The sequence below is a fragment of the Acipenser ruthenus genome, chromosome 20 (genome assembly GCF_902713425.1).
Source record: "Acipenser ruthenus chromosome 20, fAciRut3.2 maternal haplotype, whole genome shotgun sequence".
NCBI classification, from domain to species: domain Eukaryota; kingdom Metazoa; phylum Chordata; class Actinopteri; order Acipenseriformes; family Acipenseridae; genus Acipenser; species Acipenser ruthenus.
Window position 1 is genome coordinate 15,435,695 of NC_081208.1, and position 24,864 is coordinate 15,460,558.

Consider the following 24,864-nt stretch of genomic DNA (forward strand, 5'->3'; position numbering starts at 1 on the left):
AAAGTTCACCCTGGTAAATGTACAGTCATTTTGCAGTTTCCTGTGCTTTAGCAGGCTTGTGCTGGTTAGCCATTGTTTTTACAACACTTTACAATACATATTTGTGCTTCACCTGCTCGCCTTTGCTTTACCATGATTGTGCTGTGCTTTTACCCTGGTATACCACACACTTTTACAAGGGAGACTATGATCATTTTTATAGATCTTCAGTATTGTGTCTCACTCCATTCTGACTACAGCTCCCATCATCCCTCACTGGTACTGCTGGGGTAGAGGATGATGGGAGCTGTAGGCACTGTATTGAATATGCAGCCTTCTGTCTTTACCCATATTTAAGTGGGTCGCTTACGGCTCTCCTCATGAGTGAATAACCACAGCACTCTAACGCTCATGGAGCATTCTGTTTATTTAGTCTGGGGAGACGTGGACCAAAGACCTGGATGTTTCCACCCCAGTAGTGTTACAGCACTAAATAACTGAACATTAAACATACAGGCAAAGACTAATCACACACACTCAGTGTCTGAACAACATAGCATTAAATAAGACTACGTGCACAAACAGATACACTAGGGTACCAACAATACATTAAACACGAAGACAGACAGTATAAACATTGCAGTAGACACACACACAGACAGACTGTCACACACTCACCTTGTGATTCAGTGCTTCCTGGGTCACTTGTTTCAGCTTCTATTTCACTTCCTGTGAGCCAGCCAATCCCACAGGCCTCTGCAACTGATCTGCGGGAAGCCCAGTCTTATCTCCAGCCTGGGATGTCAACCAATCAGGAAACAAGTAAAACTTAAAACTCAGAACAGAGAAATGTTTGGGCTCGTGCCTTCTTCAGAGCTACTGGGGTAAACTATATGAAACCAAGTCAAGCAGACAATTCAGACACGCTTGAGGTTTAGTCTCACTTGAGTGTGGTTGCTCACATTGAGAACGCACCCTTAGAGGTTCTGTGAAACACTGATTAAACCAATGATGGTACCAGCTGAAATATACATCAGCTGACTTACAGTGGCTCTCAAAAGTATTCACCCCCCTTGGACTTTTCCACATTTTATTGTGTTACAACATGGAATCAAAATGGATTTAATTACGAGTTTTTACCACTGATCAACACAAAAAAAGTCCATAATGTCAAAGTGAAAAATAAAATCTACAAATTGTTCTAAATTAAATTAAATACAAAACAGAAAATAATTGATTGCATAAGTATTCACCCCCTTGAGTCAATATTTGGTAGAGGCAGCTTTGGCAGCAATTACAGCCATGAGTCTATTTGGATAAGTTGCTACCAGCTTTGCACATCTGGACACTGCAATTTTTGCCCATTCTTCTTTGCAAAATTGCTCAAGCTCCATCAAGTTGGATGGCGACCTTTGGTGAACAGCAATTTTCAACTCTTTCCACATATTCTCAAATTGGATTGAGGTCCGGGCTTTGACTGGGCCACTCCAGGACATTGACCTTTTTGTTTTTAAGCCACTCCAGTGTGGCTTTGGCTGTAAGTTTGGGGTCATTGTCCTGCTGGAAGATGAATCTTCTCCCAAGTCCCAGGTCTCTTGCAGACTTCAGCAGGTTTTCCTCCAGGATTTCTCTGTACTTTGCTGCATCCATTTTGCCCTCTATCTTCACAAGCTTTCCAGGCCCTGACACAGAGAAGCATCCCCGTAGCATGATGCTGCCACCACCATGCTTCACGGTAGGGATGGTGTTCTCAGGATGATGTGCAGTGTTAGGCTTGCGCCAAACATAGTGCTTAGCGTTGAGGTCAGAAAGCTCTATTTTGGTCTCATCAGACCATAGAATCTTCTTCCACTTGGTCTCAGAGTCTCCCACATGCCTTCTGGCAAACTCTAGCTGAGATTTGATGTGAGTTTTTTTCAACAATGGCTTTCTTTTTGCCACTCTCCCATAAAGGCCAGTTTTGTGAAGCACCCGGGCTATTGTTGCCGTATGCACAGTGTCTCCCAGCTCAGCCGTGGAAGACTGCAACTCCTTTAGAGTTGCCATAGGCCTCTTGGTTGCCTCCCTGACTAGTGCCCTTCTCGCCCAGATACTCAGTTTTTGAGGATTGCCTGTTCTAGACAGATTCATAGTTGTGCCATATTCTCTCCATTTCTTAATTATGGACTTTACTGTGCTCCGGGGGGGCGATATTCAATGTCTTGGAAATGTTCTTATATCCTACCCCTGATTGGTGCTTTTGAAGAACCTTATTCCGGATTTGCTTTGAATGTTCTTTCATCTTCATGATGTAGGTTTTGTTAGGAAATGTACTAACCAACTGTGGCACCTCCCAGAGACAGGTGTATTTAACCTGAAATCATGTAAAACACCTTAATTGCACACAGGTGGACTCCATTCAACTAATTATGTGACTAATAAAGACAACTGGTTGCACCAGAGCTTATTTAGGTGAGTCATAGCAAAGGGGCTGAATACTTGTGCAATCAATTATTTTCTGTTTTATATATTTTTAATTAATTTAGAACAATTTGTAGATTTTATTTTCAGGGCAGGCAGTCTTTCAGTTGAAAGAGTTTAAATAGTCAATACAATTAGAGGGCCTAACCCATAGGGCAGAGAGGGCACATGAACCCCACCCCTACCCCTCCACTTTGAATACTATATAATTTGCCCCTCCACTTTTTTTGCTCATTATACAGCTACAGCCAAAAGTGTTGCATCAGCCTTTAGAATGAACACATTTTGCTTCATAAAAATGAAACCTGCTGAATAATGTTATGTTAACATATTGAATTACATACCACTTAGTAGTTTTCCATATACTTAAATCTGACAAATTGAAAAATGCAACATTTGAAAATCTAACATGACACACTGTGCAAATATTATGGATTCCGGTACAGTTTTACAATATCATTTTGTAGTTTCTTTAATTATATGATTTTAAATAAAATATCTAAATTATGTTCATATAGTTTTTTTTTTTTTTTTAAATTCTGTCTCAATTAAAACATTCTAGGTAATGCTAACTTTTTTTTCCAGAGCTGTATACACACTATTCTATGTTTTGTTATGATTTTGCCTTTAACGGTTTAAAATGAAATAACAAATTGAAAAGGCATTCAGAGGATTCCAGAAGGGCCACATTGATAGAAAACTAAATAAACGCACCCGACACAAACATTTTCTAGCCGTAACCTTCAATAACAATCTTTAACTGCAATACAGACAGTGGCACCACAACAGTGGCTCTGTATTATACTGAGGAGCAATGCTAACAGGTATAGGGGAGCTACAATGGGATGAGGCTGCTATTGGTAGAATGCAGCACAAACCAGCAGTGTAGCTGCACCCTTCTTGCACCCCTGTGTGATGCTGAACTGTGCTTTGCTTTTTCCAAAGGCTGGCTATGTTAAGTTGTGCAGAACATTAAGTTTTTATTCAACACCTCCTTTATTTAGCTTTTGAACTTCCTCAATCGACAGAGCATTGGCATTTCAAAGAAACAGCGTCTTGGTCAGAGCTGTGTTAGTTTAGGGTTTTCACACCTCTGAGTACAACGTGACAACATGACACTCTATACTGTAGTGCACTGCATTCAAACCTGGTGACACACATTGTTTTGTGGCACAGTGCAGAGCAATAAAATCCTGATGCACAATCTACACTGTATGTATACATTGTTTTTATTTATACATTTAAATGTTAAACACACAGTGATAATCTGCAGCTCACCCTGGTTCACCACACAGTCATGAGGATTCTTCCCCGTCACCTCCAGGCTTGTAGAAGAAAGTACCAAACAAAAGAAGAACCAAGAGCAGGTTCTCCAGCCCCTTTTTAAAGGCAGGACACCAGGGTTAATTGATGATCAATTCTTCAATTGACACCTGGCCACCTGCTGCACATTCCTTTCCATTAGGCAGGAAGGGGAGTTTACCCTCCCGACACTGCCATATCCAAAGCTAAACATTTATGTGCAAGTTAAACAAACCCATATTCTTTACAGGGGCAGGCCTGCCACATTGATTTAAATGTTTCAATGTGAATTCCTGTGCCACCTCGTTCTGAACTGAAGGCTCCAGTCCCAGTGTTCAGAAAGTGAAAAGACTGGAACCCAGGCCTCCTCCAGAGGAAGGTGAAAGGCATGAATGAGAGGCGCTGAACTAGCCCGCTGTCTGTCCATTTGAAAGAGTCAGAGGCACTGGTCCCAGTTCACTTGCTGTATTAAAAAGACAATGAGCCAGACAACGCATTGTGTTCTCTTAATGGTAAATGGCATTCTAATGCAGACTGTGCTGTCATCGATTACAGAGCAGCTTCCCTGCAGAGCTGGGGTGATACACTGTGCTCTGTGCCAGTCAGAAGGGTTTGTGAAACTATCTCAGCGATCCCCGCTGGTTAAATATTCTCTACACCTGGTTACCCTCGTGCTGCAGACAGGCTGCCACTGAAATACAAACAGACTGACACATTCACAGCCCTGCTTGGAGCAGCTCAGCATCGCTAGACCCCAAACAGGACTGAAAACACCCTGATTCGGAATATCAAACCTACAGTGCAGAACCCGCCATGGCTATCAATACACAATCAGAGCTACAGGATCAGAGTCATGAAAGAGAATGAAAGCAGATCACCACGACCTTCATCCACCGAATACACAGGGACTAATGGAACTGAGGCATATGAAGAGAAACAGCAACTCCACACACCCCCAGATTGTGATCATCTCAATAAATTGTGCTAAAGAATGTCCTGACCAAGTTTCATTACTGTTAGAGAGGTGTTCCCACCCCCACCCCTATACAGTTATTTTCACTCTTAGCTGCTGTTCACATGAACAATCACAGACCCGACGCTGCGCTTTACGGGAACAGTTCTGTGATCGTCCTTTTGCGTGCTGGGATGAAGGTTACTAGCACCGCCATGCAGATCCAGCGTGCCTAACAACGAACACTATCAGAACACAAACAACCAATCACAGAACACACACACACACACACACACACACACAAAGAACACGCAGTCCAGTTGCCACTCCCCCCATTTCCGGCCCGCTCCTTTACAGCACTGAGAGGAGCTGAGCACGGTTTTATATTTCTTAAATATATGTTCTGCCATGGCGTTTGCACAGAGTTATAGAAAAGGGTGACAAATACAGATGCAGTCACTGTACAGTATTTTCCATCATGTCTGTGCAGGGTAACCACTCATTGTCCAGTTTCAAGCCACAATTAGGCACTTTTGTGTTTTGCAGACATGAGAATTGCATTTTTTTAAAAAAGCTTTTTATTTTTCTTTTATATTCAATGTGATTCACGTGGCACTTTATAATTCATTATGATATATATTCCCGATTGTGGAGCTGCATTTGTGCCATATACAAATGTGAGAAACGTCTTCCGTGCCGTCTTATCTGCGGTTATACAGTTCCGCGGTTATGCACCATACAGCGCTGTGAACACGGTTTATATTTTCTGCATTCTTAAGGATAGTTCATACACTAGTACAGGGGGGTCCGTCAGCCCCGTCAGTACCAAACAATAATAATGAGAAAGCGTGTTCGAATTGAATTAGATCACTTCTCTGAGCACTTCATGTCGGCTTTTTCTTTGCTGGTCATAACTGGGGATTTCTATTTTTTTTTACTTGGTCAAGGTATGCGATTATAATAAGGACGATTAAATAGTATTCCTTTCTGAATGTACATTTTCATCTACAATCGGCAACACGATGGGGGAAAACAGCTAGTTTATTTATTTACTTATATATCTTTTTAATACCATGTGAGCGGAGCGTATGGAAGGTGAAAGTAACAACAATTAAATAATGAATGACAATTCATTAAATGTTAAATTTAAGCAAGTATCGCATATTGAATTTTAGCATCAAAGAATAAATACTAGCATTAAATATTAAATATGAGCTTTATACATTCGATGTGGTTTTTATCAATTCGATGCATGCAAACTGTCAATCAATCCCATCCGCCCCACCCATTCTCACCCCTTCCACATCGGGGAGATCGGTGTTCCTCCTTGTTACCTGTTAACCTGTTCAGCCAATGAGAGGCTTCGATTTTCAAACTGAAATGCTGTAGCTGTCTTGTGCTGTCTGTAGAAATTAAAAAGGGTCTTGTTGTTTGACCTGTTTTGTATGTAAAGTGTGGGTCTCTTAAAGGTTTCCTGCTTGTTTTATTACAGTCCTTCCTCAATGTGTGAGTGTGTGGGTTGTTTCTCAATTATACCGGGTTCAAGCACTGTACAAGCAGCAAGACCACAATGTTATATCAATGGGACCCCTTGTGATGTTTGTTTATCCAAACTGTACTGTGTCCTGTTAGAATCGCAGGATAAGAGGATTTGGATCCCCTATTGAAAGTGAATGGCACAGAGTCCACTTGCACTACCTTTTAAACCCCTATTTGAGTCCTCTGTAGCTCACCTCTCTACAGCACTAGCAATGGAGATGGACGGCATTTACAATGTGCTGCAGAATCCCTCGGAGGATGTTTACTCCACAGTAAACCAACCCCAGGGCAAGAGAGCAGGTGCACAACAAGGAGGTAAGTACCAGGGGTCACATTTAAAGATGTCCCACTTCACCTTACTACTGCTAAAAGTTTAACCAGTCACTGAACGGTTTTTGTTGTTTTGTTTTTTTGTACAAGTAACAGAAGCTAAAGAAATACATATTGCTTCACATGTGCTTTTATTTATTCCAGTACTTTTTTCAGCAACTTAATCTTGAGGGAAAATATAGTTTTGTTAAAGTAGGAGGGATAAGTAATATCATCTACATTTTTAGAATGTTTTATTTCTTATCTGATCAAAACATGACAAACCAGATTAAGCCATGGTGAATGCATAGTATTACCATGGGGAAAACTGCACAATGACCCTGCAAATGTACCATGGTAAACTTTTATAAGGGAATATCCTATTATGTGTGTTCTCCATCATTCTCCATTGTTTCTGTTTAGATCATTTAGAACAAGGGTCTCCTCCCAGTCGATCTCTGAGCCTTTGAAAGTCAATCTCACAAGGTTTACTGATTGTTTTGTATTCACTGCAGTTTAAAGAATAATGTTTATATTTTTATTTTGAGATGCATGAAATACTTTGTGCATCTGGCTTCGTTTTCAATTGCACTAAATAACTCTGCAGTTCTAGAAGTGCGTCCTCTTGTCTTTATTGGTCATGTGTGAGAGAGACACCAACGTTTAGTCTTTAGTTTCTGCAGTAAGATTCCAGGCTTGAAGAGTTGTTTGATTTGACTGATTTTTGTTCATAGGTATCATTAAAAATGAGCGATGCAGCTGGGTCATCTAAACAGAAACAAGACACATTATTTGCATGCGGAATGGGAAAGTGAATTTGTGTTCCCTACAGTGAAGGATAAGTGCCTATGTCTTATATGCCATGCAAATATATCAACAAGTAAAAGGGGTCATTTGGAAAGACTTCACACTACAATGCACAGGACATTTAAAAAGGATTTTCCATTAAATATCTCTCTTCAAACAAAGAAAGTAGGTGAACTAAAACTCATAATACATGTTCCCCTTACAGGGGATATTCAAAATCTACAAAATTACAGAGGGGTAAAGCTGAAAAAATGGAATCCCAGACATTGAAAAAAAATAAAAATAAAAATAAAAAAATAAATAAATAAATAAACATTTAATTATTCTTGGGTGGGAAAAAAGTGCTGAATTTGCAATTTTGCTTGTTTTTTGTAGCTTCCTCTTTCCAGAAATAACCTGAAAAAAGATGTGTTGTTGATTTTGAGTTGTTCAGTATACAGGAAGACAATATAGCCACTGAGTTTCAAATAGCCGCTGTAGCTCTCGTAGGTTCTTCCTGTGTTAGCTTCAGGCTGGCCTCCCTTCATTCTGCTACAATCTTATGACAGTCTAACAAGATGTCCAGTCAATAATATTGTAATGGCGGTGAAAGAAAGGTGAGGAAACAGCATTTAAATGAGCCAGAGCTCTTTTTATTAAATGAACCACACAGGACTGGAACGAAGCAGACTGACTATCTAAATACAGCCATAAACATTGTGAAACATTTATTCACATGAAGGCATTGAAAGGAAGCGACAGGAACACAGAAACCAACCAATAAGCTTAAACAATACACACGCGCGCACACACACACACACACACATCATATGCACACGCACACGCACACGCACACATACACACACACACAGTTCAGGAGCCACGCCCCCTGCTGCTTGCTGCAGCTCTGTCTTTGCTCAGCTCTGTCCCGCAGCCACTCCGTTACAATATTCTATGACAGCAATAATACCCTCCACAGCGGGCATTACCAGGGATTATGGACTGTTTGGGTAATGGGGCCGAGACGAAGTTGTTACAGCACAATTAATTATTAATTTTATTTGAACTATTTATTTTGTTTTTGGTTTTTTGTATGAATCCTTCCACGTAAGCACTCTAAAATGAATGCGCTACAGACTATAGTCCTCCATTATAAGAAAGTTGCCTTTGAGCTTCTCTATGAAATGAGGGTACAAAACAGCGCGTTTAAACTAACTTTTGCCATTATTTTTTCGATTTCATTTTTTCCTAATGACATGCCAGTATAATACATATGTATCGCTCACATTATGGAGCGTCCAATGTAAAAGCACAAATATTTTACCAGGTGTTTCTTTTTTTCAGATTTCACTTAATGCATACATGTTAACAAAACATGCTTCAGTCTTTAAATCTTTTTTATTTTCATTTGGCGAGTCAACATTTAGCCGACAGATAAATCCAAAATACATCTTTTGTCATGTGCAATTAAATCTGGAAAAATAAATCTGTTTTTATATTCCGAGCTCAATGTGAAGCTAACATGCAGATGAGTCCCCGGCCATTGAAACGTTTGACACAGGAATTCAATACATAGAGGAGGCGTGGAATATCAATCAATCTTTATTTTATATAGCGCCTTTCATAGTGGACCACCATCACAAAGTGCTTTACAAGATGGAGTAACAACAAGAGAATCCATAATACTTTAAATACAGAGAAATGCATAATACATGATATACAGTAAAAAAAAAAAAAGAAAAGAAAAGATGCATAATACATTAAATAGAGTGGAAAGAGCATAATACATGATAGTACCATAATACATGAAATAGTACATTAAATAACTGATTGCAGGGTTATAGATCTCAATATGTATGCAGGACACCTCAGAACTCACACACACGCCCCTAGTTAGAGGACAATAGAAAGCTATCGCCGTTCATTTTACACTAAATTTGCATCAACTTCACAATTCAACACGTCCCCAAACACAGTTTGGATAACTTAATAACTTTATTTAATTTTTTTTTATTTAAGTGCAGGCTGCTTACCACACGTGTTTGCAGATTATGCTCTCAAATCTTAACTGTCCTCAGTCAAAAAGAGAATGGATTTTCAGTCCTTGGTTAGCTCTCCTTTAAAGGCTGGGAAGTAATAATTTAAAGCCAGTAAGAGGTAAGGGAATGGATTTCATAAAGCCTTGTTTAGCGTTGCTTTAAGTTTAACTTGGAGTTATAACTTCAGAAAGTTTCTTTAGTATACTGTGTACTGTATCCTGAGCTGTGTTCTCTCTCCTCAGACCCCACCCCGCCTGTGAGTGAGGCTGGCAAAGCCTCTTCATACAGACAGCCTGCACTGGTCCTCCTCATCCTGTGCTGTCTCTTACTGGCTGCCATCATCTCCCTCGCTGTCTATCGTTAGTATTCACACGCTGCTGTTTGTTAGCAGGGTTTCAAATTGCTTGTGTGGTATTCTCTAACTTAATCTTCACCTCACAATTGGACCATTTCACAAACAACTGATTAAAAGTTTTGTTTTTTAAAAGTCCAAGTTGATTAATTCAATAAAGTTTGACATTCAGTTTTATTCTCCTATGGTTGATTCAATACATTTTAAAGTCCATGAAACTGTTCTAAACTGATGTTGTCTTCTTCAATGAAACTCAAGGAAAGTGTCATGAATATCAAACTTGTATTCACATAAATGGACTTGTGCAAAGAGCATTCAGATACCAGTTTCCCATGACCAGTATGTGAAGCATGAGTCAGATTTACTGAACTGATTAATCAGCTTTAAACATGTGCAGAACAAGCTGGTTGAGTGCATTCGACTGAACAAAACTGTAATTCACGCTTGTCTATTTGCTTGTTTGTTTTTCTCAGACTTCTAAACTAAAGAAGACCCTGAGAAATACACCAGCCTGTCCACAAATTATTCATCATTACTGAATCAGCTGCAGAGTAACTATAGCAAGCTCTTATAAAATCAGAGCCAGCTAGTAAATGAGAAAAATAGACTCCAAAAAGAAAATTCAGAATTGAAAAAGAACAATACTGAGCTTTCTGTAAAATCATCACTCTTGGATAAATACTGTCCTCTCAAAGAAGGCTCTTCAAAGGGTGAGTTGTGAATTCTATACAATCCCATCATCAGCAACAGACTGGATGACAGTGAGAGAGAGACTTTGACTTTTTAAAAAACCTTTATTCAATAAGTTAAATTAGCATTACATATGTAATGTATATTCCTGTATATTATTCCTGTATATATATAGTGAAACTTTTTTTTAAATAAAAGAAAAAGATTGAATTTTTAAAATCCCTTTATTGAAAACATAAAAAAGAAAATTGTTTACAAGAAAGAAAACACCAATGCCTCAGCCGGTGTAGCAGCGGTTCAATGGCTAGCGAGTAGAGCATCCCCAACAGAGAGCAGCCCTGTCTGATCCCTCGCTCTACTGGGAAAGGCTGGCTTAGACTGCTATTAATCTTAAAGCTAAAAATATCAGAGTATACAATTTTGATGTAAGACATAAAAACAGGACCGAAACCAAACACTTCCAGGGTGCGGAATAAAAAGCCATGGTCCACCCTGTCGAAAGCCTTCTCCTGGTCAAGTGACATCAGCCCAAAATCTAGCACCCCGGCACACAGTACATCTGGTCTCTGTGCACCATGGCGCTCAAGCATTCTCCAAGACAGCTGGCCAGAGCTTTGGAGAGGATTTTATATTCGCAGCACAACGGCGACACAGGGCGAAAGTTCTTCAGTTCTTCAGCCTCCTTTATTGGGTAACAAAAGTCAGTACTGCCCTGCGGCAGCTCAGGGGTAGCTCTCCCTCCACCACACACTCCTTCAGCACCTGTACAGATCAATTCCCAGACATTTCCAAAAGTGTTTATAAAACTCAGCCGGAAGCCCGTCCAGCACAGGTTCTGTGTTGTTGGAGAACTGTGTGACGGTGGTCGTGAGCCCCCCAAATGAAACAGGCGTGTCCAGGCCGCAGCGCTCCCCCTCACTCAGGCTAGGGAGACCCTCCAATAGCCACTCCGTCTACTCCTGGTCGCACTTCTCAGCCTGATACAGCTCGGAGTAAAAGTCCACCGCGGCCCTACGAAGCTCCGCAGGGCTGGAGACTTCTCAGTAACAGCATCTGCTTGTGTTCAGATACCTTCTTCTCCAAGCCGAAAAAGGCTGTGGGGGCATCCATGTCTCTTAGTTCAATGAATCTTGCTCTCACCAGCGACCCCTTGATCAGGAGCGGTTTCCTCTTTTTCAGGCTGTGGTATGTCCCCTCCATGCTGTGGCCAACCAGCGGTCTCTCAATCTCTAAAATCTCAATCTCTAACTGGCTGACCGCTGCATTCATTTGTCTAGTGACGTTCTGGGTGTATTGCTGGTAGAAAATGTTAATTTGAGTTTTCCCCACGTCCCACCACTGCCTCAAACTGGAGAAACGGCTCTTCTCTCTTCTCCAGTTGTCCTGGAATATTGTGAACTGAGGCCCGGATTTATAAAAGGATTGCACATGTTTAAGACCGTAAAACGGGTGCTAAGGGTTCTGAATTCTTGGATGGGATTTCTAAAACACACACAATGGCATAAACATGCAATTAAGACGTGATTTGCGGGAGCAATGTCTCTGTGCACTTGATGCATATGTAATTCTGTATATGTAATTCTGGGGCGTTACGAAACCGCTAAAATTGGGAGGGGATTTTGCAAATGAGGTCTATTAAATATTCTGTCTGCTGGTAATTGCGGGCCTCGTATTTGCTTGATTATTTTAAGAACTCTGTAAAGCAGGCGTTAATTTGCCGCAGTCAGACAGTAGGCTGTATAAAAGACAAGGTGATGTGGGAGACTTGTCTGCAGCAAGAAGGAGACATTGTTTTCAAGGACAAAGAAACATTTAATAACATTTTGCAAAGAGCTAATTTTTTAACCCTTCTGATCAAGTCAGTTTGTAAATTGCGGTTTATAATATCATATTGTTTTGCAAACTCAAATTTTCAATACATGTTTCATAGCTTACATGACAAAAAAGAAAGTCTGCAAATAGAGAATATAGAATCCATGTAAAAAAAGTTTATTAGAAGTACCTAAAAAGGTCTCCCCACAGTGGCAAAGCAAGTTTCTAACGAGAGCCTTTACTTCTAGAGTGTAGGCATTATTATATAAGAACAGTGGAGATTAAGAAAAAAAGGAACGATATTCCAAGGCGAACGAAAGAAAGTCTCATATACATGTGTGACAGGGTAGCGTTGTGGGCCCAGATGGTATCGGCTGGGAAGGAGACTCAGAGACAAGGAAGCTGTAGTTTAAGCGCTGCTGCCCTGCCCTGCCACATTCCCCCCCCCCCTTGTGCGCAGCACACATGGCCCCACGGCGGCCACCTCCCCCCCCATTTGAAAGCCATCCACCCTCCCTCAAGTCCCCTATTGTCCTTCCTCTCCCATCCTCGGGAGGCGACGGCGGCAGCGGACCCTCGGGAAGCGATGGCGGCAGCGGACCCTCGGAAAGCGACGGCGGCAGCGGACCGGCAGCGACCCTAGGAGAAGCAAAGGAGACGCAAGCAACCCCAGGCGATGCAGAGCAGCAGGCAGGCCCAGGCGATGGCGAACTGGCATCCCCAGGCGATGGCGGGAGGGGAGCCCCTGGCCATGAAGGCGGCAGCAGGAGCTCCACTTCTCCCAATGGTGGTGTTGGAGGCAGAGGTAGCTCCTGCTCCTCTCCTCTTGATGGCAAAGGCGGCAGGGGCTCCTCCCCTTCTGGCTGCGAAGGCGGCAGGGGCTCCTCCTCTTCTGGCTGCGAAGGCGGCAGGGGCTCCGCCCCTTCCGGCTGCAATGGGGGAACCAGCAGGCCTTCTCCCTCTGCTGGTGAGAATGGGTGCATCAGGCACCCCTCTGGTAGGAGGGGGCAGTTGAGTGTGGAATGCCCCCGCTCTCCGCAGATGGGGCACCAGCAGGATGCCTCTACAGTGCGGAGGATGGCCTCACAGCTGATCTCCTCTGGTGATGGTGGTGGGATCAGCAGGCCCTCTTCCTCTGCTGGTGCAGGCTTGAGTGGTGGGCATTCGGGCTCCTCACTCCTGGGCATTGAGGACACCTGGGTATGGTTGACTGCCCAGAACCATTCGGCGGCGTCCCCAACCAGGCCCTGGTTCCAGGCCTCCTCATACTGGGGATCACCGTAGGGGCAGTCCTCCCTGTCATGCCCGAACTCGCCACAGGCCTCGCACATGGGGGCCACTTCAGCCCTCCATTGTTCCTGCTCAGCTGCCCAGTTCGGGGGTCCAAACTGAGTGGGCACCCGGGACCACCATCTCTTTCTCTGCTGCGGTTGCGGTTGCTGCTGCTTCTGCTGTTTTTTGCAGCTCTTCCTTCCCATTTTAATTTTTTTTTTTTTACTACAGTCCCGCTAATTTTTTAACCCTTCTGATCAAGTCAGTTTGTAACTTGCGGTTTATAATACCGTATTGTTTTGCAAACTCAAATTTTCAATACATGTTTCATAGCTTACATGACAAAAAAGAAAGTCTGCAAATAGAGAAGGTCTCCCCACAGTGGCGAAGCAAGGTTCTAACGAGAGCCTTTACTTCTAGAGTGTCTTATTATAAGAACGATGGAGATTAAGAAGAGAAGGAACGATATTCCGAGGCGCACTAAACAAAAAGTCTCATATACATGTGTGGCAGAGCAGGGCTCTGCCTTTGGAAATACTGGCAGGGATGGAGTTAAATTCTCCTCCCTGCCCAGGTTGATTGCGTCAAGTGGGAGCAATTAATTATCCAATTAAATACTCAGCCACCTGGCATAAAAGGAGGCCTCAGCCTCCCATTTGGGGGAGAGTTCTAGAAGTAGAAGAAGTAACAGTGTTTTTCTGTGTGTGCTGTTTTTGTTCGTTTTGGTAAACAGGTGAAGTCAATGCCCAGCCTGGAAGCCGTATTTTTGTAAGTTTTGTTTTGTGCTTATTGTCTATCATTTCTGTTTAAAACCTTTTTGTTTGGCCCTTTATTTTGTATTTTTTTGTATATTAAAAAGTTTTCACACTGTCTCTGAGTCTCAACCTCTGTCGTCCTGTCACAACATGTAATACAATGAGGGCTCATCCTCCCCTGTTATTTTAGTAATGCCTACAGAATTTATGTTTTGTAATATGGCATTCTGGTATGTAACAATACTGGTTCAGGCAGTATTGTTAAATTCGAGTTTGAAAGAAAACAGTAAATAAAAGAAAAAGGACAGAGGGACAGATGACGCAGTTAGTTTGTAGCTAGAGCAAATACAGTACAGCTGGTTGTAGGCACATCTGAATAATGTTGCTATACTATAGACCATACAGATATGCTTTAAAATCATACATAGTCAGAAATACAGACATACATAAGAAATAGGAGAGTTGTAACTGCATAATTTAAGAAGATATAAGTCGTAGTTAAACTGAAGACTGTTTGTATGAAGCTGTATGGAGTTATTGTTGCTGAACATATTGCTGTACAATGAAAGGATTATAATTATCCACCCGTTTGACTGCCATGGATGTAAGTAAATAAAACGTGTTGTTTCTGAAGTTTGAAAAGTCTATACACCTATGTGGAAGGGTGCGGGTATTCACTGACACAGGAGACAGAAGTTGTAATTGAAACACTGCACAGGTGCTCGGTTTTATTTGGTTTAATTGTATGATTTGTACTGATTTCTTTTAGCCCGCAGAGGGCGCTGTTGTCCATGGTCTGGCTACCAACTATGGTATCCAGAACCTATGGGAATACCACGACAGGGTACTCAGTACAGTTCAGGTGCACTCGCAGGTGCTCAAAACTAATGAAAAACGAAAAGGCAATAAGAAAAAGGGAAAATAAAACACAGTAATGAAAACTACAAAATAAATGTGCTGCACTTCGCAGCGTGATTTTCCCCAGTTACCGCTACCTGTACGACCTGGGCCTCCGTCCTACACTATGTTGTTTCCTCAGCTGACTTAAAACAATATCGGGGTCTGCCCAAGGATTCCACACTTTCTCTCTATTTCTTTAATTTCTTCTCTTTGAGCTTCTTTAGGGTCTTTTCTCCTGTCCGTCCGTGGTCTTGCCGAGCAGCGAGACCGCTTGCTCGTTGTTCAAGTCTAAAGGGGTAGATGTGAGGAAACAGCACAGTATTAATTTATAGGATCAGCAATCGCACTAAAACCCGCCTCCCAGCCACTCAGAGAGGGGGAAAGCCCACACACCCTCTTCCCCACCTCTCTGTGTCACTGCCATGACTGGCAGGCAGATCCCACGGGACTGCCGCCCTCTTCCTGCAGGATCGTGCATATGTCAGACGGCCAGTCCAGATCTCTCCGTTACAGCCTAGAATTATTCAATACAAAATAAGAATTTGAACTAATATGCGAAGCACAGTAGCTGGATGATGCGTCGTAATGTATAAGCAACCTAGACAACAAACTCTGAAGTGGTACATTTGTTTATTAAGAAGCCACGACACATTCCATATTTTATTCATTTGTCCTGGTGATGTATTTCGAGCTTGTAACACATCTTCATGTGTTACAAGTACTGCTTGTACCAAAATCTCCACTTCCATATTGGTAAATTTCAGTTTTCGCTTCCGAGCATCCTCATCACCATGGCTAGTACCAGGCTGAGGTCTTTGTGTGCCATTCATTTTCTTTTGGAATGTGTAGCCTACACACGCAGGGTTGACCCAAACCCGCTATTTATTGTGAGAGGTGTGTAATTCTCCAATGCTAATTGCAGTGAGGGGTATTTAAATTGGTTGATTGTGGAATCGCCTGCTTCACCTAATTAGTCTTATAAAATAGGTCGTTATTTTGACGCTGAGTGCGGCCGTACTGAACACGCACATTACGTGGCTTTTTGCGGTCGGTTTTTCCCCTTTATAGATTTGGGCCTAAATATCTTGTAATGGTTTAATATTAAAGTGCCAGTAAGATTTAGTGTGCTGTGCGGTGGGTAAGCAGAAAACTGGTGATGAAGTGATGATCAGACAGGGACGTGGGGTGAATGCTGCTGTTAATGATTCTATTGAGGCTGTGCTTTTGAGTGTATACACAGTCCAGCTGTGCTCCAGATATTTCACCATTACTTATTTTAATCCAAGCGTACTGTTTAGAGGTGTTGTGCAAGTTCCTCCAGACGTCAGATAGATTGAATTTTGTCAGCACGCCAGCCAGCTCTCTGACGGATTGGGGATTGGGTTCATCATGATTTCTGTCTAAATTAAAATCTAAAGTACAATTCAAATCCCCACCCACCAGTATAAAATGTTCTGGATCACACTTTCCTAAATTCTGATTTTTTTAAAAAATAAAATCCGTTCTCTGCCCAAATTAGGAGCATAAATATTACAAAGATCAATAAAATCCTGTGACAGAAATATAATGAATCTTGGTGGTAAATCTCCCTCCCGACCTGTGAGGGCGCTAAGCAGCGAGGACAGAGTTCCTCTGATGGGCTGGCCTGACAGTTCATTCCCGGGTCGGGAAGTCGGCCAGTCTGGAAGAAGGCGAGACTCCATTGCAAGAACCCGGAAGGGAAACAATGCAGCAGCCACTGATTGTAAAGGCAGCTGCATTCGTTTACCAAGGGGTCATGCGTGACAGCATATAAGGGGGACGGAGAATCGTAATCAGTTCCTTCGTTTTTGGTTATTAAGAAGTGAGCTGGAAGGACCTGTGTTTTGGTGAAAATTGTGAGTGTTTGTCTTGTTCTGACTATTTGTTTGTTTGTATTCACTAGACAGCTAACACGTTCCAGAGCTGTCGCCAGAAGCCAGCACAAACCCGGAACAGCACTGCACTCATATCACTTTAAAATGTATTTGCACCACTAGCACTAATTCACGCACTAACAGACTTCTGTATGTGTTTTGTGTGGGTGTACAATAAAAACAGGACTATCATTTGCGGGGCAAACCCGGGGATTATGAATTAAGTAATACACGCCGCTGTATTACTTACCTTCATTATTGTTTACTGTTTGTTTCGCTGTCAGGCACTGGACAAAAACAAATAAAACAAACCTTTGCACCTGGATTACAATTGTCTGTCTGTTCTTTAACCTGCACCTGTTAACCACTTTGCCACAGACTGGTACAGACCAAGCTTATCCAGATTAAAAATACCAGGGAGTTTGTCCACACTGTCCCTTGAGACCTTTCCTCTCTCCAGTGCAGTGCTACTCAACTCTGACCCTCGACGTCCATTCCAGTCCAGGTCTTTATTCCAAGCAGGTCCTCAGTTAGTGAACTGCCTCTTCGCAGGTTCAATCTCAGCAGATTCAACTGTTTTAGAACCTGCTTGGAGTAAAAACCAGGACTGGACTGGATCTCGAGAGCCAGAATTGAGTGCCACTGCTCTAGTGTAGCACAGGAATGTGTGAAACAGGCATTTGCATTTAGAGCACCGTGTGATTGGAGAGGTCTGTCAGAAAGCATAACTAATGAGCTCAGCAAAACAGACTTGAGATCATTAGAAACCTGTGCTGGTAATGTGTGTTGTAATTCTACATGATGATACTGCAATAAGAAGGATTTGACACTTTTTAAAATGCAATTAGAAGTGCATTTGCAATGTGTAACATGAAGCTGTAACTGGATTATGTGTGGGGCTGCCAGCCCCCCTGAACCCCTACCCCCTGGGACCCCCTTGTGAATAAGATGCATCTCACAGGTTACATCCTGGAGAGCTAAAGGGATGAATACATTAATGCATGCATGTTCTTTCTCATTCTACAGACAGCAACTGTAATCTGTGTCCAGAGAAGTGGATGCAGTTCAATGGAAAGTGCTACTACTTCTCAACTGATAATATGAACTGGAACTCCAGCCGTGATAACTGCACATCAATGGGGGGGCACCTGGTGATTATAGAGAGCGAGGCAGAGCAGGTACAGAATAGCAATCAACTTCACAAAAATCCTAATGGAGCTGCACAGTCTGACATCACAGTGTGTAGGAACAATTCAGTAATTGATAATTCAGAGTTTATCTGGGTTGATTAGTTCTCTTATTAATAATATTTAATTGACGTGTTACAAAGATCGAGGATTTACTATGAACACACATTCACGCGCTAGACACAAGGAATGTTTAATAAATAGTAGTATTTTGTTAAGTACACAAATATTAAACAGAAATCAGAAAAGTCAGACAGTAAATCTCTTAGTCTCTAAGAACAAAACACAAGTCAAAAGCTTTCACTGCATTCATACAGCTAGCAGGGCAATTGAAATATGACACCGCCTATCTCCTCACACACAGGGCAGCAACCTCATCAGCCCAAGCAAGCTGTGACGTAGCTAGTAACTTGCTCACACACATACACGCCCACACACACACACATAATGGTATATAGATTAAAGATATGGCAAGTTTACTTTTAAAGAAATTCTTCATACAACAATATGAGGTAGATTACTTATAGTTACTTCATAAAGTTTCACTAAAAGTTATTTCACATGCAAAGTGTGTAAACTAAATAATTAACAGTTCAATTCTATGTGAATGTGTTACCATTAATTAATTTAGTTCCATGAAAGGAAAATGCAACTGGAATTATACTCAACGGTTCCTTGAAGCTTAGACTTTTGGTCCGCTGGTTTGGTAACTCAAATCTGTTGAAGTGTCCAGTACAAAAACTCTCCTCTCAGCAACGAAGTCTTCAATCCCACATTGGATCAAACTCGGCAAGAAAGCTTTCAATTCTCGATAGAATCAACAAACAGCTGCAGCAAAATTTTCAGTCCTCGGTATAGGATCCACAACAGCTCCCATCCGCTCTGTCCTCTTCACTGAATCTTTTAGCTGCGCAGGTAGCAGGGCACAGTTTCTTTTGGATACTGTGGTTGTAAGTGTACAGCAGACCCAGACTGGTTTGTCTGATAACAGATTTGTCTTTTGTCTGCTTCCTTTCGTCCAACAGCTTGTTGTTGCAGTTGGGACTTGTTGACTTCTATATTTTATGTCTTCCTTGCACCAAACCGCTTGTGTTTGCAGTTTTGCGGTCTCTTCACTGTCCTTTCAGCCTCCCCCAGTCCAGGTGCCCCCCTCCTAGCCCTGGTCATCTTCAGTTCAGTATTCCTGCCAGGAACCAAGGGGCCCTTTTCTTAAGACACAGCAGTTTCATTAATTAGTCCAGTTATATCATTAATACACATTCAGGTATTAATATCATATTCAGGGAATCTGTCCCACAAGTGTCACAGGCATTGCTGCTAACTGGTCCAGCACAAATTACTGAAATTAATCTACCGTATTCATTTTTATATATGGATAGGTGGAAGATCAACAAATTCCGTTGCTACTGTATGTATGTATATATAGAGGGAAAGAGATTTCAAAAACAGCAAACAGTTCTCTATCCAAGGAGAATCAGGATCTAACAGGGTACTCATCAATCACTAGAAATACTCCATGAAGAATATATACAGACAGGGTTAACACTGCTGGAGAGTCAAAGGTGTGTTTTGTGTTTAGGATTTCTTATCGAACCAGGCCGGCAGTATCAAATACTGGATTGGACTGAATGATCAGGCTATAGAAGGACAGTGGCGCTGGATGGACAACACAACTCTAAATCCTAATAAAGCGTGAGTCATTCTCTTTCTGAAATCATTTAGGAAGGTCTACTGTAAAACAGGAAATGACATACCTTGCAGATAGTATAGCCTAAAGTTTACATAAACTGTATATAAACTAATTGCAGTCAGTATGCTATCTCTGAGGCTTAAAGTAGTGAAAATGTCTTGCTCACAAACATGTCATGTTTTACAGTATTTTAATGATCTATTCTGTATTAATCCTGCTGGGGCTTTCCCCTCAAAGCGATTTATAGGCTTGTTTATTAATACAGTGAAATGAGGTCCATATATGTTTTAGATCCGCCACTGTTTAGCTCATTAAAATAGCCACCTTCGGTTATTACACCCAAGGATGTGCTTCATATCATCTCATTATCTCATGCCACACTCAGCCTTTTAATGCACAAACTGCAATGCAAAGACCATACGCGACTTCAACTTTAAAAAGTGAAATGGTCAGTCCTCCTAAAGCGTGCCTGTCTCGTGAGGATTGTTCAGTGCAAACTGCTGGGGTTACATTCTGAGCTCATTAGTTGTCCCTTATTGGGCTTGTAAAGCACTTAATCCTAGGAAAAGAGATGAAGAAAACGATACCTGGAACTGGCGTCCAATTCATGTGTGTTTCATGCAAAAGTATTTTTAAACTTTACATTTTCATGCAATTAGTAACCGATATAACGATATTGCTTTTTTTTAAAGCAAGCTTTAATCACACTTTGTGTTCATTTAATATTTCAGATACTGGGGCAAAAGGGAGGATGGTGTAGAACCCGACAATTATACTGGAGAAGATCCACTGGGGGAAGACTGTGTTCATTTTGCTAAGTATAAAAATTTCACACCCAGCTGGTACGATGCTTCCTGTACTAAGGGTTCATATCAAAGGGTTTGTGAAACAGTGGCAGCGATTATAAAACCATGATATCTGTAATCCCTCCCTCCCTCAAAACAACTGTAACATCTAATGCTTTTAATCATTTTAATATTCTTATAATAATAATTGACTTGAACTGTTTCTTGCTGAGAACTGAACTTTTTGATGGATGTAATGTCTGAGCGCTTTCAAGAGAGGTAGCACCTGTTCTTGTAAAATAAAGGAGTTACTGACTGCTTGCCCAGTCCAGTTAATCCTGAACATATTCAAGGTAATGTTGATCTAATAGGCATCTTGGTTATCCTTTAGTTATTTTTTTTTATTTTCACGCAGTGTTTTTATATGTATTAAATTAGAATTGACTTTAGATTTTTATTTCTATAAACATCTGCTTGATTTATTATTGGTTTAAGTTTGATCTGATTTGATTGCACTCGCTGACGCTTGTGTTTCCTTTTTTTCGGTTGTTTCGGTTCCGCGTTTCCCCCTCCCCGAGTGCATTGATTGGCCAGCAAGAATGACTTCTGTCTCCAGCCCTAGTTGTCATAGCGAACCAAAGCCAAGTGATGTCATTGGCTGGTTTACAACCTGCTCCTCCAGTGGTCTGTCCTTTCTAATTTCACCACGGCGTTTAAATAATAATAATAATAATAATAATAATAATAATAATAATAATAATAATAATAATAATAATAAACTTTATTTTGTATAACGCCCTTAAAAGCAATCATCTCAGACCGCTTCACAATTAATAGTACAGCAATAAATAAACAGATTATACATAAAAAAGCACAAGGAAATAAAACAATCATAACAATCATAAAAACGCCTTTCTAAAAAAGGAAGTCTTTAAATTAGCTTTAAAACACTCAAAGAAGCCGAGTCCCTTATCTCTAGTGGAATTGAGTTCCATGATTTGGGGCATAGCAACAGAAGGCGCAGGCGAGCAGAAGGGATACACAACAAACAGTGTGAGATCAGCAGAGCGGAGGTTGCGAGTGGGAGGGTAAAAAGATCAAAGATCTGACAGATAAGTCAGAGCTAGCCCATGAAGTGACTCATATGTCAGCATTAAAATTTTAAAATAAATTCTAAACCTGATAGGCAGCCAGTGCAAGGCCTCCAAGACAGGAGTGATGTGAGCTTTTGTCCTGTGATTGCTGTAAAGTGGAGTGGAAAGGGGCCCCCTTGACGAAGTAAACTACCAGACCGGACCGGAGCAGAGCAGAGATTTTAATAGCGTGACACTTTGGTGTTCTTAAGGAGAAGCACAGTTACTACCGACCGGAATAAGAGACCTGTTGGAAGGTGTTCAGAGGGTGTTTGGTGCGGTGAGTTTTTCGAGTGACACGTTTTGGACGTTATGTAAATTATATTTCATATTTGCTATTCGCTTTTAGCTATGTAAAGAAAATCTCTGCTTGTACTGGGTCGAGAGTTTACCTCTGTTACAGTTTTAGTGCCTTGTAATTTGTGATTGGTGTGTATGCTGCTGCTTATTGTTTTACTGTATTGTATGTATTTGTATTAAGATATTTGGGTTTGTCTCTGATTTTTTTAAAGGGGAAACTGGGTTGCATAACTTGCTGTATTGTATTAAATTATTATTATTTTTTTTTATCCTCCCCGGATGTGCAGATACTGTAGTTGTGGGTAATTAGTATTGATTTTGCTTGTCTGTAGTGGTTATAGATTTGTTTATTTGCACAGAAGGTATTTGGAGTTTTCACTGCTGTTTGAAATTGTTTGTATATTTATGTTATTTCTATTTAATTATATGTTTCTTTTGCTTTATGACTGCGCTTTTGGGATTTGATATGACTGTAAATTGACTGCAATTTAAGATTTAAGGCAAGATCTAGCAATAGCCTGGTGATAACCATTTGTGTTAATGTGCTCTCGTATGTATTTTATCCTTGTGTGTGTAATAAACTTGCTGAACGTGATACCTGCCTTGTTCCTCTTCATCTCTCATTGCCTTCCACTGCCTCTCTCCTGAATCAAAGAACCTTGTTTTAATTGAAATTCGTTTTTATTGGTGGTGTTGTGCGCCCCTCCTTGATTAGCGAGCAGGGGGTTACAGCTCAGCCCGCTTACCACTCTTTTTGGCGGGTGAATCTCAATTTTGTTTTAAATAACTATTTCTGGGGGTGCAATTCCCTCAGTGGTGTAATCAGCTATAACAATATCTATGCTCTTTCTGTAGTACTAGCCTTATGATTTAAGGGGTGTTACATTCATATTAGAGAAATGTGAATCCAGAGAGATAATTGAAAGGAGCGCAACCTGCTGCTGCTGCTTCTCAGACAATTCATCACTTTCTTCAGTTAGTGCCTGAGAAGGATGCAAATAAGACAGAAAGTAAGGGAGATAAAAAGGTGGGTTAGCGAGCAAGACTGAGACACAGACTTGGAGGATAAAACACAGAGCCAGCTGATCTTCCCCGAAGCGACCTACTGTTGAAGAACAGACGCACCTTCGTTGTTGTGCTTTCCTCCTTCTCCTACACCTTCAGCACCTATTCTGACATCATTAAAAGGTACAGGCACCCTTGCCGCCCCACAATCTTGCACAACTGAATGCAAAAGGCTGATTTTTCAAAACTAGTCTAACATTAAACAGTTTCTAAAGCAAGTCCAAGTCCTGTTTAAGTTAGACTGGGCAACCTTCAAGCCCTGGTCATTATAAGGTGTGAGTCCTCATTTATTACTTTCAAAACCACAATGTAATTAATGTTATTGCTGATCAAACAAACCAGCAGCAGTGTCCAGTGACATCCTGATTTAATGAACAGTGTGGCTCTGAGTGAAAGGACGGAGGCAGATTCTCTCACATTCAATCCGGAGTAATGTCTTGGCTTCGCCCTTGCACTCATGTCTGTATATTAAATCATTCATATATTTAATGATACATTTGTAGATTCACAATCTCAAAAAGACAAATCTGCTGCTATATGTAATGAATTAGGACCCCCTTTCTATTTCGTAACAAGGGCTGTGTATTGCAAAAAGACATCCCATCTAGTTCAACACTGCTTGCTGTTGCCTACATGTTGTTAATGTTACAGTATGTGCGTTTACTGCAATTGTAGTATAAATCTATAAAGTTTATGCATGTTTTATATGTGTGGTAAAAAAAACAGTAAATGCTACACAACTGTAGACAATCACAAAAAAATAATAAGTGTGTGATACTGTGTTTATTTAAAAAAAAAAAAAAAATCTGAAAACCTGCTGACCACTAACCTTGCAAAATATAATTGAACAAACTTTGATGACTCTCCCCAGCTTTGAGAAATCAGCCTGTTTGCTGAGAGGGAGGCGTGTGGGCGCCAGTCTGTGAAACTGCACCACAGTGGATAACGTGAGGACTTTAGTTTTCAAACCATTTTTATCTTCCCTTTTTGCTATTTTATGTATTGTGTCAAGCATGTGGACTATGGGCTTGGTTTTTAGTAAATGTTCACTCTATTTCAAGAGTATAAATCTGCTTTGTAAATGTCTCTCTTTCCCCCGTGAATGTGTTTTTGAAGAGCTTTATTTACAGATAGTTCATCAAGAATGAGTTTCCAAGCTTTAAAATCAGTCCCAATGTTTGTATATATTTGAGTGTTAAGGACATTTAAATACTTCTTAAATATGAAAAAGATATCCTGCAAAGTAAACCATTGCATCATTGAGATCTGAAATAAATAACCCCTCCATGCCACTGTACAGAAGAGTGTTTCTCTCCTGTGTTTAGAAGGGAGTTTGTCTCAAATGACCCTGGCCAGTCCTGGTGCCTCTTAACCCTGTATCTGCTGCTGTCACCCTCGGACACCTTTGGAAATGAGCTCCTGAAACTCAAGCAGCCTCAGGGTTTGGGTTCCCGGTTCGTTGTTGTTTTTTCCTGGTGAGACCGCTACTAGGCCAGGGGCTGGGAGATTATTATAGGCTGGACTTAATATTTTGCACTGTCAATATTTTAATTGTGTATTTAATAAAGTATATACCTTTTTACCAAGTACTGCATTGTGTGTGGTTGTGTTTGGTGGGTCGGTGCTGGGTTACACTGGGATCCTTGGAGCAGTGGTCGGGTG

The 24,864-nt window shown here is 41.2% G+C and overlaps 1 protein-coding gene across 1 annotated transcript; it reads left to right on the plus strand.

Annotated features, from left to right (window-relative positions):
- Window positions 1-14,588: 14,588 nt before the first annotated feature.
- Window positions 14,589-22,732, plus strand: LOC131698923 (C-type lectin domain family 4 member E-like). The gene is made up of 4 exons (XM_058993980.1): window positions 14,589-14,851; window positions 18,069-18,220; window positions 19,809-19,921; window positions 20,651-22,732. The coding sequence occupies exons 1-4, from the start codon at window positions 14,776-14,778 to the stop codon at window positions 20,832-20,834; spliced, it is 525 nt and encodes a 174-aa protein (XP_058849963.1). The 5' UTR covers window positions 14,589-14,775; the 3' UTR covers window positions 20,835-22,732.
- Window positions 22,733-24,864: the final 2,132 nt, after the last annotated feature.

Excerpts from the sequence above, each read along its gene's own strand:
- LOC131698923 (XM_058993980.1), top strand. The coding sequence starts at position 14,776 with ATGGAGTTATTGTTGCTGAACATATTGCTGTACAATGAAAGGATTATA. Across the intron at positions 18,221-19,808 it reads TAGAGAGCGAGGCAGAGCAG|GATTTCTTATCGAACCAGGC; the intron begins GTACAGAATAGC and ends TTTTGTGTTTAG. Across the intron at positions 19,922-20,650 it reads ACTCTAAATCCTAATAAAGC|ATACTGGGGCAAAAGGGAGG; the intron begins GTGAGTCATTCT and ends TTAATATTTCAG.